The sequence below is a fragment of the Pristiophorus japonicus genome, chromosome 7, assembly GCF_044704955.1.
Source record: "Pristiophorus japonicus isolate sPriJap1 chromosome 7, sPriJap1.hap1, whole genome shotgun sequence".
Lineage (NCBI taxonomy): Eukaryota > Metazoa > Chordata > Chondrichthyes > Pristiophoridae > Pristiophorus > Pristiophorus japonicus.
Genome location: NC_091983.1, coordinates 29,973,295 through 29,985,694, shown reverse-complemented (window position 1 = coordinate 29,985,694; position 12,400 = coordinate 29,973,295). Strand labels below are relative to the sequence as shown.

The 12,400-nt window shown below is 46.3% G+C and overlaps 1 protein-coding gene across 1 annotated transcript in view; it reads right to left on the bottom strand.

Annotated features, from left to right (window-relative positions):
- hmgcll1 (3-hydroxymethyl-3-methylglutaryl-CoA lyase like 1) overlaps positions 1-12,400 on the bottom strand; it is a 240,640-nt gene that overhangs the window by 225,130 nt on the left and 3,110 nt on the right. Inside the window, exons 2-3 of the mRNA XM_070884340.1 lie at positions 8,366-8,443; positions 6,477-6,584 (exon numbers count right to left, since the gene is read on the bottom strand). Of these exons, the coding sequence (XP_070740441.1) occupies positions 6,477-6,584; positions 8,366-8,443 (186 nt within the window). The remainder of the gene's footprint in view (positions 1-6,476; positions 6,585-8,365; positions 8,444-12,400) is intronic.

The window sequence follows — 12,400 nt, the reverse complement described above, 5'->3', positions numbered from 1 at the left end:
GAGGAGAATCCAGCCCTTGTCTTTGCAATAAAAATATGAGCTTTCTAGGAAGTAGCACATTTCTTTCCAAAGTCAATAATTGGCATCATAGAGAAAGCACTGTGGAAACATAGGAGTTTCACTCATAGGAGTTACTAGAAGGTTCTTAAAATATGCACATTTAACGAAAATGAAATAGATAAGCAGGGCATGTTACAGCTGCGTAGTGAGATGTTACTGTGTTGGAACCATTCTCTGCTAGTGAGAATCTTTATATTTTCATATGAAAATGTTCCCCTTTTGCACCAGAAGAAGATGCTGTGCTCTTTTTTCAACAAAATGTACAATTTATGTGTTCAATATCGATTGGTTGATGTATTGTTACTGAAAATGGACGAAACTAAAAACATGAGGAGTGATGAGGGCTGTTGCAGCTTGCAGGCCTGCAGCTCCTCATCTTCCATTCATTCAGTTTAACAGATAGAAAAGCAAGGTCCTCGGGCTTCTGATTTCCTGACCATCGCTACCTGCGAGTGCCGTACGGTTTACCAAGCTGAATGTTTTTATTATTACTAGTCGATCTCCTGCAGTCTCACACAACGAGAGGGTAATTTTGACTTTGTGTGACCGTGTAAAATGGTCGATAACGAGTCGGCAGCCCCTTATTACATTCCTCCCCATTGCTATTTCCATTGGGCTGCCGATTCACTCTCACCCGTTTTACACCATCGCACAAAGTCAATCTTATCCCCCGAGAGTCGAGGCTAACTGCAATCTTCAGTTGTGACCTACCTCTTTGACCATCTGCCTTAATTTCTTCTTATCTGGCTCGGTGTCAAATTTATTTTTTTGCCTTATTACACTCCTGTGAAGCGCCTTGGAACGTTTTACTACATTAAAGATGCTATATAAATACAAGTTGTTTTTGTTGTTGTTGAGACACAGTTAGAGGCTGGGGGAATAAATCATCATCATAGGCAGTCCCACGAACGAGGAAGACTTGCTTCCACATGGTGTTTCAATGAAGGACCCGATATTCAGTCCCGAACTCCAATTGAAGGGTGGAAGATGCCTGTGCGTGGATTTTTTTTAATGTGTGGTGAACATTGCACATCAGCCACCACATGGGCTTGACAGAGCTAGGTCTTTACCAATGGCAGGGGTTAACCAGGACGACTGGAGACCTGCTCTGCTACATGGACCTAGTGCGCTCACATATTACAGTGTGGACTGGCCCATGCTGCCCCTGGGCCTTCGGCTGTTCTGGGCCCTGTACCCTCATTTGCCGCACCTCCACCACGATCTTTAGCCGCTCCTCCGCCACAAACATTCGCCGTACCTCCGCCACAATCTTTCATCGCTTGTCCGTCACGATCTCTCGCCGCTCTTCCACCAGAAACAAACATCTCCTAGTAGATAGTCAGGAAAACCCCAATTGATAAACCAGAGCAGTGTTTAAACTGGCCTTTCCCTTTAATGCCATTCCATGTGGGAAAGTAGTCTTTCCCATCCTGAGATCAAATTGCGGCTAATTGGGAGGGAAGTTTCTATAGATTGGCAGATGCTTGTAAATCTCTTGAAAAGGTCATCAAGGTCAGAAATACCAGCAGGAAATGACCGGCTTTCTTCCCTCTTTTCACTTACTTATGACACTGAAATATGGGGCTAGACTTTGCTGGCTATCGCCCAAAAAATGGGCGATGTTCCAGCGATGGTCAATGTGTCAGTCTTACTGATCGCTGGAATATCGCCCATTTTTTGGATCGCGATTTTCCACTCGGCGATAGGCCAGCGAAGTGAAATGGATGAAGTGAAACGTCAGCGATGTTACGTGGGCCCAGCAAACGGCCAGCAATGTGGACGGCAAAAGATTCCCTAGCAACGGCCTTCTGCGCATACGATTTTAAAGGCCATTGATGAGGGGGAGAGACAGAGAGAGAGAGAAAGGAGAGGAGGAAAGCAGTAGAGAATAAAGGATCGAGAATACAGAGAATACAGAGATAGGATATAAAAGCAGTTTTAAAGAGAAAAAATGTCATCAGTCGAAAATGTGGAGGGGAATCGGAAGAAGACAAAGCCTTTTTCTGACAAGGCGAATGAAGCCCTCGCCCAGGAGGTGCACTCCAGGTGGGCCGAATTAACCCAGGGTGGCAGTGGAAAACCTCCAACCCGGGCCTACCACAAGCTATGGAGCGAGATCTCCAATGTGGTCTCCACGGCGTCCAACGAGGCGAGTGGCTCGGACCAGAGCTGCAAATGCTGGAACAGCCTGGTGGCGTCAGCAAGAGTAAGTACAGATTTAATATTGTATTGATTTAATTAATTGTTGTAAATGTTGTAAATTATTTACATACATACATACATAAATGCATACATGCATACACATATATATATATTCCCTGCTAATGTCTGGACAGGGCTATGAACCTGTGCCCTTTTTAAGTCTCTCTGGCTGCTGCAGTATAGAGAGATGTATCAAGCTGTTGCTCCTAAACATGCTGAGCTTTGTTACAATGGTGCATCAATCGTTGATCCTATTTGCATGTAACGTTTTAAACTTTTGTGTATCCATGATACTACCGAGTCAACCTAGTCAATTAGCTTATGTTATGCTCTTTTCACGTTTGCAGAAGAAGATATCTAACAACAGGTCAGAGCAGAGGTGCACCGGCAGGGACCCTGCCCAGCTCCAACCGCTGACCGACCTTGAGGAGCGTGCAGCCGCGCTTGTGGGCACCCACAGTCGCTCGGCCACCACCCGTGCTCTTGTGAAACCCCGCTGTGCATCTCGTGAGTAATGTGTCAAACAGTTTTAAAAATGTAACGTCCTGTAATTATAATGCAATATACAAATGATGTCATGTCACGTCATGTCATGCAGCCTTTGTGCATAAGAAGCAATAAGAGCGCAGGGGATACAGCCGCAACAGCTTTCTGGGGCAGTGAAATCCACATGATGTATTAATATGCAACGTCCCTCGGTAATGTGTACCCTTATGTTCTAATAAGCTCAATAAGCTCAATTGTGCTTTGAAGGTCAACCAGAGGCGCAAGTGGAGATAGGAACGGAGGACGAGGAACCGGAGGAGGAGGAGGAGGAAGAAATCTCCACAACTACAGAACCGGAGGAGGAGGAGGAGGAACACAGAGGGGAGTGATCCACCTTGGACGTCTCTATTGAGACAGAAGAGGCACCAGGACCAAGCGGCGTGCAGCCGGCAACGCCAAGGCGCATTATAGTACACACGCTGACCCGACGGAGGTCGGGTCAGCGAGGTCTGCACTCGGCTCCCACGGACGGTCGGTTGGAGGGCTTGATCTCCCTGTGCGAGGAAACGGTCGCGATAAGTTGCGAGCATCTCCAGGCTTTTCACAACTTCACGCGGGGCTTTGCACAGATGCTTGCTGAGCAAACGGAGGAAGCGAGGCAAAATCTGGCACAGTTGCGCGAACAGACCGCCGCCACCAATGCCTTGGGCATGCACTTTTGGCTGCGCACGGCGCTGTACCCCAAAGTGCCGTGCTCGGTCGCAGGAGTACCAACCCGAGCACTCAAGCAAGTCAGGAGGAAGAACTTCCTTCTTTCTCGGAAGACGATCCCCTCCAACAGCCCCCCAACAGCCAATCCTGCCACCATTACCCCCACCACAGCAGGAAGGCTTTCCGTTGCCCACTGCAAGCCAGACTCGTCTCGGTTTCCGGGGACCAAAACAGACAGGTGGGGTTAAGATAGGGGGAGCTGGGGGGTGGGGGGGGGGGGGGGGGAAACGTGGCTGTAGGTAGGGAGGGAGGGGGTGTTATTGTTGATATTTTTATTGTTATTAATTTTATTGTTAATGTTGTCTTCTTTTTTATCTTGTATTGTTACTGTTGGTTTATAGTTGGGGGGGGTTTGTGAAAAATTAAAATTCTTGTTACATTAATAAAATTTTTTATTGAATTTAACAATTGTTGTGCATTGTCTTATAATAATGTAAGTTAAGTTAAGCTAAACATTAATGCAACTGTTGTACAATAATGGCCAAGCCAGGGCCGAGCAGGCAAGGCTAAAACGTAAATCAACGCAAATGTAACTGTTGTCTAACCATAACTATAACTGTAAATGTAACTGTGACTGTCCCCAATGTAAGTTCATGCAAAGTGTTCATTTATGAGCTGCTGGAGCAACAGCTTTGTAACCATGTAACTCCCACTGAGTTTCTCCAGTTTTCTGGGGGGTGGGGTAGTGGGACCATGGATTCATCGCCAGGCTGATTGTCCTCTCCGAGGTCATCACCAGCCTCCTCCTCCTTCTCCTCCTGCTCTTCATCGTCTGCCTCTTCCGCCTCCACTCCTTCTGGAGGTGGACCAGCAGCCACATCTGACTTTTGTTGTCCTCTTCTTACAGCTAGGTTATGCAACATGCAACACACCACAATAAACTCAGCGACCGGGTCAGGGTGGTACTCTAGACTGCCACCAGGGTGGTCCAAGCATCTGAAGCGCTGCTTGAGCAATCCAATTGTCTTTTCGACGATGCTGCGTGTCGCTATGTGGCTTTCGTTGTAACGCTTCTTCGCTTCCGCCATGGGATTACACAGCGGGGGTCATGAGCCAACTGGCAAGGCCATATCCTTTATCCCCCAGCTTCTGGCTGATTGACAAATAGGTCAGGGATAGCACTCTCACGCAGGATGTGCACATCATGGATGCTGCTTGGAAAGGTAACATTTACTGCCATGATAATTTAGTTGTGGTCAACAACGAGCTGTACATTCAAGGGAGTGGAATCCCTTTCTGTTATGAAACACCTCCGGGTTCTGTAAAGGGGTTTTCAGGGCGATGTGCATGCAGTCTATTGCTCCCTGCACCTTGGGGAAGTTTGCTATTCTCGAGAAACCCAAAGCTCTCCCGGTCTGTGCCTCCCTGGTCATAGGGAGGCAAAGTCCATCCTGCGAACATAAATGGCTTCAGTCACCTGTCGAATGCAGCAGTTTGTGGCGTGCTGAGAGATAGCACGGATGTCGCCAACTGAAGCCTGAAAGGATCCAGATGCATATAAGGATAGTGCCGCAGTAACCTTTACCTCAATGGGCGAAGTGGTCCTGATTGTGCTGGTAGGCTGCAGATCCCCCTTGATGAGCTGGCATATCTCATAGATGACCTCTTCCGGAAGTGCAGCCTCCTAAGATACGTGTTTTCAGACAAGTTGAGGTAAGATTGCTTTTTCCTGTACCTTCATTGGCTGTATGTTCGCCTCCTCTGCCTCCGCATTACTCTGCCACCTCTTCGATTGATCCTTTCAGATGCCAGCGTGTGAGCAGTTACAAGTAATGGCAGAGAAGCCATAGGTCACTATCACTAATATTATCACTTGCTATAAATGTCCTTTTTAGTAAAAGAAAATGCCTAATCTACTTAAATAAAAGCTAATATTATTATAATTATTAAATATAAGTATAAATGTGAGTGGATCTATCTGTAAAAGACCCTTAAATAACTCACAATTCATAAGCTCATGTTTTTTAGCAGCCTCCTCCCTCCGACATTCAAAATGGCGTCCGTATGCTCAGCTGTGTGAGGAAGGCCCGGGAAAAGCAACTATTCTCCAGCGATGTTCTCGGCGAGCGATCAGCCCGGCAATGTGTGGGTGACGTGCCGAAAGTTGGGCTGGGCGATGTGCGGGCGATCATCTCAGCGATCACCTCGGCAATGTGAGCCGGAAGTTGGGGCGAGAATTTTCCGGCAATGTTCCAGCCTAACTTTCCACTTTTCAGTCAAAATGGGTGATAGCAGGCCATTTTGGGCAATATGTGGGCACTAGGCCAGCGATGTGAAGTGGAAAGTCTAGCCCCATGATGAGATCTGAAGTGCAATGAACTGAAAACTTATATATAGCTAGATTTGGCTTCAAGCTTTTCAGTGTTTATTGTTCAGTTTTGTGGTTTGTTTTTTTTAAGGTGATTTATGTTTTTTTACCAAATTCAAACTTTTAATATTTTTCCTTTGTTTATTAAAATAAAGTCAAAATTGGCGCCAAAGGTTGACCTGGAAAAGGAACACGAGCAAAATTAACCCTTTGGAGGAATAAATGGCCGATTGCGCGCAGACCGTAATTCAATCCCCATTTTAAAGTCGCAGGGGCAGATTTATCCTTGCGGCGGACTTTGGGCGGCCAGCCCATGGAGTGTGCCTGATCGGCCAGGCAAGAGGCCATTTCCACAGCTGGGGCTCATTAGCATTCAGCCGACAGTCAAACAGATATTAGGTTTTTAATACATTCATCGATCAGAATCTTTTTTTAACCAAGATGCATTTGTTTTGAAATTGTTCTGTTTTCACCAAGTTCAACACATAAGCTTAGGGGCTTGACCATTGTCAATTTCAGTATCATTGTGATAATTTGTGACTCTTGATTCTCCTTCCAACTGAATAAATCCAACCGATTGTGTAAACCTATGCTTGCATAACACCTTAGCAATTATTACACAGTCAAATTAATGTATTTTTCTACATACCTGGGGCACCCACTTTGAAGATACAAAACTGGTGGCTTCAATAACAGATAATCCTGTTTCTGACAGAAGGTCGATCAACTTTATTTTGACTTCTGTTGGTACAATCACCTGAAAAAAATTAATTCAAATATAGTCAACTGCCAATATTCATCAAATGTTCATCAACTATGATTCCACAGATGGTGGGTTGTTGAGCTTGGAAAATGTACTGGAGAGACACCAAGCCAAAAAGAGACTAAGGGTCCAAAATTGCCCCGCACTCCGATCGGGGGCTTGTCCCCGAAGTCTCGCCCCCGACGCAGAATTGGGCAGGTGCGGCGCTCCAAGGTAGTGGAGCGCTGTCTCTGGTGCTCTGCTTCTTTGGCGGAGCGTCCCACGGCGGGAGTGCGGTGCCGCACTCAGAAGGCCAGCGCTACGCGGAGCATCTTTGTAGCTGCTGACGCGCTACAACGCCTCTCCCCTTCATTTAAAGAGGAGGGCCACTGCTCACTCTGCAGGCCCTTTAGTGGCCAGCCATTGGGTCACCAGGGACGCAATCGACCGGGCCAGCGGCCCAGCACCCATAACAGAATGCCGGGCTGCATGATGGCGACCCGGTCGATGAGAGGGCAGCCATTGTCGGGCCAACATAAGAGTTGGCAAACAAAATAAACTGGCAGCCCGGGACGCTAAAGGCCTCCTCCTTAAGGGGCCCCCCAGCGGTGGATGACCACCAGCTTCACACCCCACGAAGGGGCAATTTCTCCCACAAAGGGGTTGGCGCAGTGCAGTGCCCCCCAAACTTCCGGGGCAATTTCCCCCACAAAGGGGTTGGCACAGGGCAATGCCCTCCAAATTTCTGGGGCAATTTCCCAGGAGGCGCAAATGACCCCCCCCGCCTTCCCTCGCCTGGGCGAAAACTTCATTGCGCCCCATTAGCACCCCCCAGAGGCGCTAATGGGGCTATAAAAAGCGGCAATTTCTTCCCCCAAGTGCTTCCCAAATAGAAACATTAGTAAAGAAGCCAACATTTTTTGACACCCATACCACCAGCCGGGTCTTGCACACACTGCGGTAGCAGATTAGAATGTTGCACATGCACTGCTTGTGTTTTTCCAATCAAATGGGTCTGTTTTTCTTCACTAGCTGCCTCACAAGGTGCAGGTCTCAATTTATTTTGCACAGTGTCATTAGATTAATTAGTCATGTGGACATGATGTGCCCTCACCACTGCCACACCCGAGATCAGCTGAGTAGCACAAGCCAGGGATCAAACTTGGCTCAACATCAATGCACTTATCCAGTCAGTCATCAGGAAGCTGCTATAAAATGCTCCTATCTTGATAAGGTAAAGAAGTATTTTACTCTATTAGGTAAAGTGGGCATTGCATGCTGGTAAGATATCAGATTGTGGGTGTGCTCGATTTTCCACCATGCACTCCACCCAGTTGGTTATTTAATGGCCAAGTGCTAATCTGCCTGAAGTTTTTATCTTCCCTTTCCCACACAATATTTTGTGTCTTTACACCTAACAGGTAGCCACTCAGCTAACATCAGCTCCCAGTCCCTCAGCAAACTCCTAAATAAAAGCTAAAAGGTCGATTGGAACATAGGAATAGGAGCAGGCCATTCAGCCTCAAGCTCATTCTGCTGTTCAAATAGACCACGGCTGATGTGTATCTGAACTCCATCGACCCGCCTTGGTTCCGTAACCTTTAATACTCTTGCCGAAAAAAATCTATCAATCTCAATTTTGAAATTATATAATTATAACTATAAAACCAAAAATACATAAAACACAAATTAGAAAAGAAATTATGATAGAATATGAATAACTGTTTGCCTTGGCTATAGATTCACGAAATAAGCTGATTACGCTGCATTCATTTTTTTTGATGAAGGAAACATACCTTTTCATTCTGTAGACCATCCCTAGGTCCAACTTCAACTATCTTTACAAATTCAGGAAGGGCTGGTGTAGCATTGCTCTAGAGGTAAAAAAAAAACATTGAAGCAAAAGTAAACAGTTGATCAAGCAAAATTCTGTCCTTTTCTAGAATTCAGTGTAGTCGCAAGGCTTGTGGATTAATTTTCCTCGCCTACTCCCTGTTGTGTGCCAGACAGATACAGTGAAGAAGAAAATCCTCCCTGTAATCTCTGGACAGAAGACAATGCATCATGCCTTTGGTTACTAATATTATCTTCTATGAAAATACCATGGGGGTGAAATTGCATAGCGTCTCATTTGGGGCGGTAACTTTTGCGGTAGCGGAAAAGATCCCCATTTGGGTTGTCATGCGCTCTTTCCGCTGTTTGCACTTGCTCCCGGTGAAGAGACTCGAGGTGTTCGGCGCCTTCCCAATGCTTCTGCTCCACTTTGAGCAGTCTTGGACCAGGGATTCCCAGGTGTCGGTGGGGATGTTACACTTTTTGAAAAAGGCTTTGAGGGTGTCCTTGAAGCATTTCCTCTGCCCGCCTGGGGCTCTCTTGCTGTGTCGGAGCTCCGAGTAGAGCGCTTTTTTGGGGAGTCTCTATTGACCATACTATCAAGCATGGTCAGTGCTTCGATGCTGGGGATGTTGGCCTGAGGGAGAACACTGACGTTGGTGCGCCTATCCTGCCAATGGATTTGCAGGATCTTGCGGAGGCAGCGTTGGTGGTACTTCTCCAGTGTGTTGAGGTGCCTGCTGTTATTAGTCCATGTCTCTGAGGCATATAGGAGGGCGGGTATCACTACTGCTCTGTAGACCATGAGCTTGGTGACGGATTTGAGGTCCTGGTCTTCCAACAATCTCTTCCTCAGGCCACTGAAGGCTGCACTGGCACAGTGAAGGCGATGTTGGACTTCGTCATCGACGTCTGCCCTTGCTGACAGTAGGCTCCCGAGGTATGGAAAATGATTCACGTTGTCCAAATGATCAGGAAGGCCAATGGTATCTTGGCCTTTATTGCAAAGGGGTATAAAAGCAGGGAAGTCTTGCTACAGCTATATAAGGTATTGGTGAGGCCACATCTGGAATATTGAGTACAGTTTTGGTTTCCATATTTATGAAAGGATATACTTGCTTTGGAAGCAGTTCAGAGAAGGCTCACTAAGTTGATTCCGGGGTTGAGTAGGTTGGGCCTCTACTCATTGGAATTCAGAAGAATGAGGGGTGATCTTATCGAAACGTATAAGATTATAAGGGGGCTTGACAAGGTGGATGCAGAGAGGATGATTCCACTGATAGTGGAGACTAGAACTAGGGGGCATAATCTTAGAATAAGGAGCCGCCCATTTAAAACTGTGATGAGGAGAAATTTCTTCTCTCAGAGGGTTGTAAATCTGTGGAATTCGCTGCCTCAGAGAGCTATGGAAGCTGGTACATTGAATAAATTTAAGACAGAAATAGACAGTTTCTTGAACGACAAGGGGATAAGGGGTTATGGGGAGCGGGGGGGGGGGAGAAATGGAGCTGAGTCCATGATCAGATCAGCCAAGATCTTATAGAATGGCGGAGCAGGCTCAAGGGACCATATGGCCTACTCCTGTTCCTATTTCTTATGTTCTTATGTTCTTATGTTAAGGCCTCTGTCATGGATTTTGATAATCGGGGGGCAGTACTGTGTGGCGGGGGCAGGTTGGTAGAGAATCTTTGTCTTACAGATGTTTAATGTAAGTCCCATACACTCATACACTTCGGTGAAGGTGTTGGCGATGGTTTGGAGTTCGGCCTCCAAGTGTATGCAGACGCAAGCGTCGTCTGCATAATGTAATTCAATCACAGAGGATGAGATGACCTTGGATCTGGACTGGAGGTGATGGAGGTTGAACAGTTTCCCATTTGTTCTGTAGATTAGCTTCACTCAAGCGGGGAGCTTACTGAAGGTGAGGTGAAGTATTGCAGCAAGAAACATTGAGAAGTGTGTTGCTGCGATGACACAACCTTGCTTGACCCCGGTCCATATGTGAATTGGGTCTGTGGTGGATCTGTTGGTCAGGATCGCAGCTTGCATGTTATCATGAAGCAGGCGGAGGATGGTGACAAACTTTGGAGGGCAGCCGAACTTGAGGAGAAAGCTCCATAATCCTCATGGTTGACAGTGCCGAAGGCCTTTGTGACATCAAAGAAGGCCATGTACAGAGGTTGGTGCTGTTCTCTGCATTTCCCTTGAATTTGACGCGCGGTGAAGATCATGTCCATTGTGCTCCTTAGTGGGTGGAATCCGCATTGTGACTCTGGGAGGAGCTCTTCAGCTACAGGGAGAAGGCAATTGAGGAGGATTCTTGTGATGGCTTTCCCTGTGGCAGCCAGCAGGGAAACTCCTCTGTAATTATCGCAATCAGACATTTCCCCTTTCTTGAAGGTGGTCACAATTACGGCATCTCTGAGATCCCCTAGCATGCTCTCCTCCTTCCAAATAAGATAAATTAGTTCATGTATTTGCACCAATGGTGCTTCACCGACATGTTTTAGTCCTTTGGTGGGGATTCCATCTGCTCCTGAGGCTTTGTTGTTCTTCAGCTGTCAGACGACATTTCAACCTCATGCCAGGCTGGGGTTCTGTTAAGGTGGTGGCGGGTAGCTTGCTGCGGGATGGAGTCGAGGACACTCATGTCGAAGACAGAGTCTCGGCTATGGAGATCTTCCAAGTGCTCCTTCCAGCAAGCACTAATTGCCTCTCTGTCCTTGATGAGTACCTCTCCGTTCTTGGCCCACAGTGGGATAGGACGTTGGATGCTTGGGCCGTAGGTAGTCTTAACTGAGCTAAAAAATCCTCGCACGTCGTGGTTGTCAGCTAGTTATAAGACCCAAAAATTCAATTGCTTTTGCAATTATGTATTTAATTCTCGAAGTCTTTATCCACACACTTCAGTGCCTTTCCATTAAGTGCATCTTCTAGAAAGGTTGATCTTATAGATAGAAAGAAAACATTTGGAAATAAATAACACCTTCATGATCCCAGGATGTCCCAAAGCGCTTTACTGCCAATGTCTTAATTAATATATCAACCAGAGTACATTAACACCTGATTTCAGTCTATACATTTTGATTTCACTTTATTCTACTTTAGGAGTAATTAATTTTTTTTAAATTCAATTTCAGTGTCTCCTCCTCTCCCTACTGCAATGCTGAGCCGATGATTCTTACTGTTATCAGACTAGGAGTGAGCAAAATATGCACTTTTTGTCATTATTCACACCAATTCCCGTTCATCGATCACCCCTGTGCTCGCTGACTCCTACTTTGGCTCTCAGTTAAGCAATGCCTTGAATTTAAAATTCTCATCCTTGTTTTCTAATCCCTCTATGGCCTCATCTCTCCCTATCTCTGTAACCTCCTCCAGTCTTACAATCCTCCAATTCTGCCCACTTGAGCATCCCCAATTTTAATCGTTCCACCACTGGCGGGCGTGCCTTCAGCTGCCAAGTCCCTAAGCTCTGGAATTCCCTCCCTAAGCCTCTCTGCCTCTCTATCTCTCCTTCCTCCTTTAAGACGCTCCTTAAAACCTACCTCTTTGACCATCTCCTTATGTGGCTCGGTGCCAAATGTTGTCTGATAGCGCTCCTGTGAAGTGCCTTGGAATGTTTTACTACGTTAATGGTGCTATATAAATACGTTATTGTTGTTCTTTTATGTAATGTTATGCTAAGCAAAGAGAAAATTATGGTATTATTAGTTGTCTAGCAAAAGATTGACTTCCTGTGACATCAGGAAATAAAAGATCCCATAGCACTATTTTGAACAAAAGCCGAGGAGTTATCTCCGGTGCCCTGGCCAATATTTATCCCTCAATCAACATCACTAAAACAGATTATCTGGTCATTATCACATTGCTATTTGTGGGAGTTTGCTGTGCGCAAATTGGCTGCCATGTTTTCCACATTACAACAGTGGCTAGACTCCAAAAGTACTTCATTGACCGTAAAGCACTTTGAGATGTCTGGTGATCATGAAAGGTGC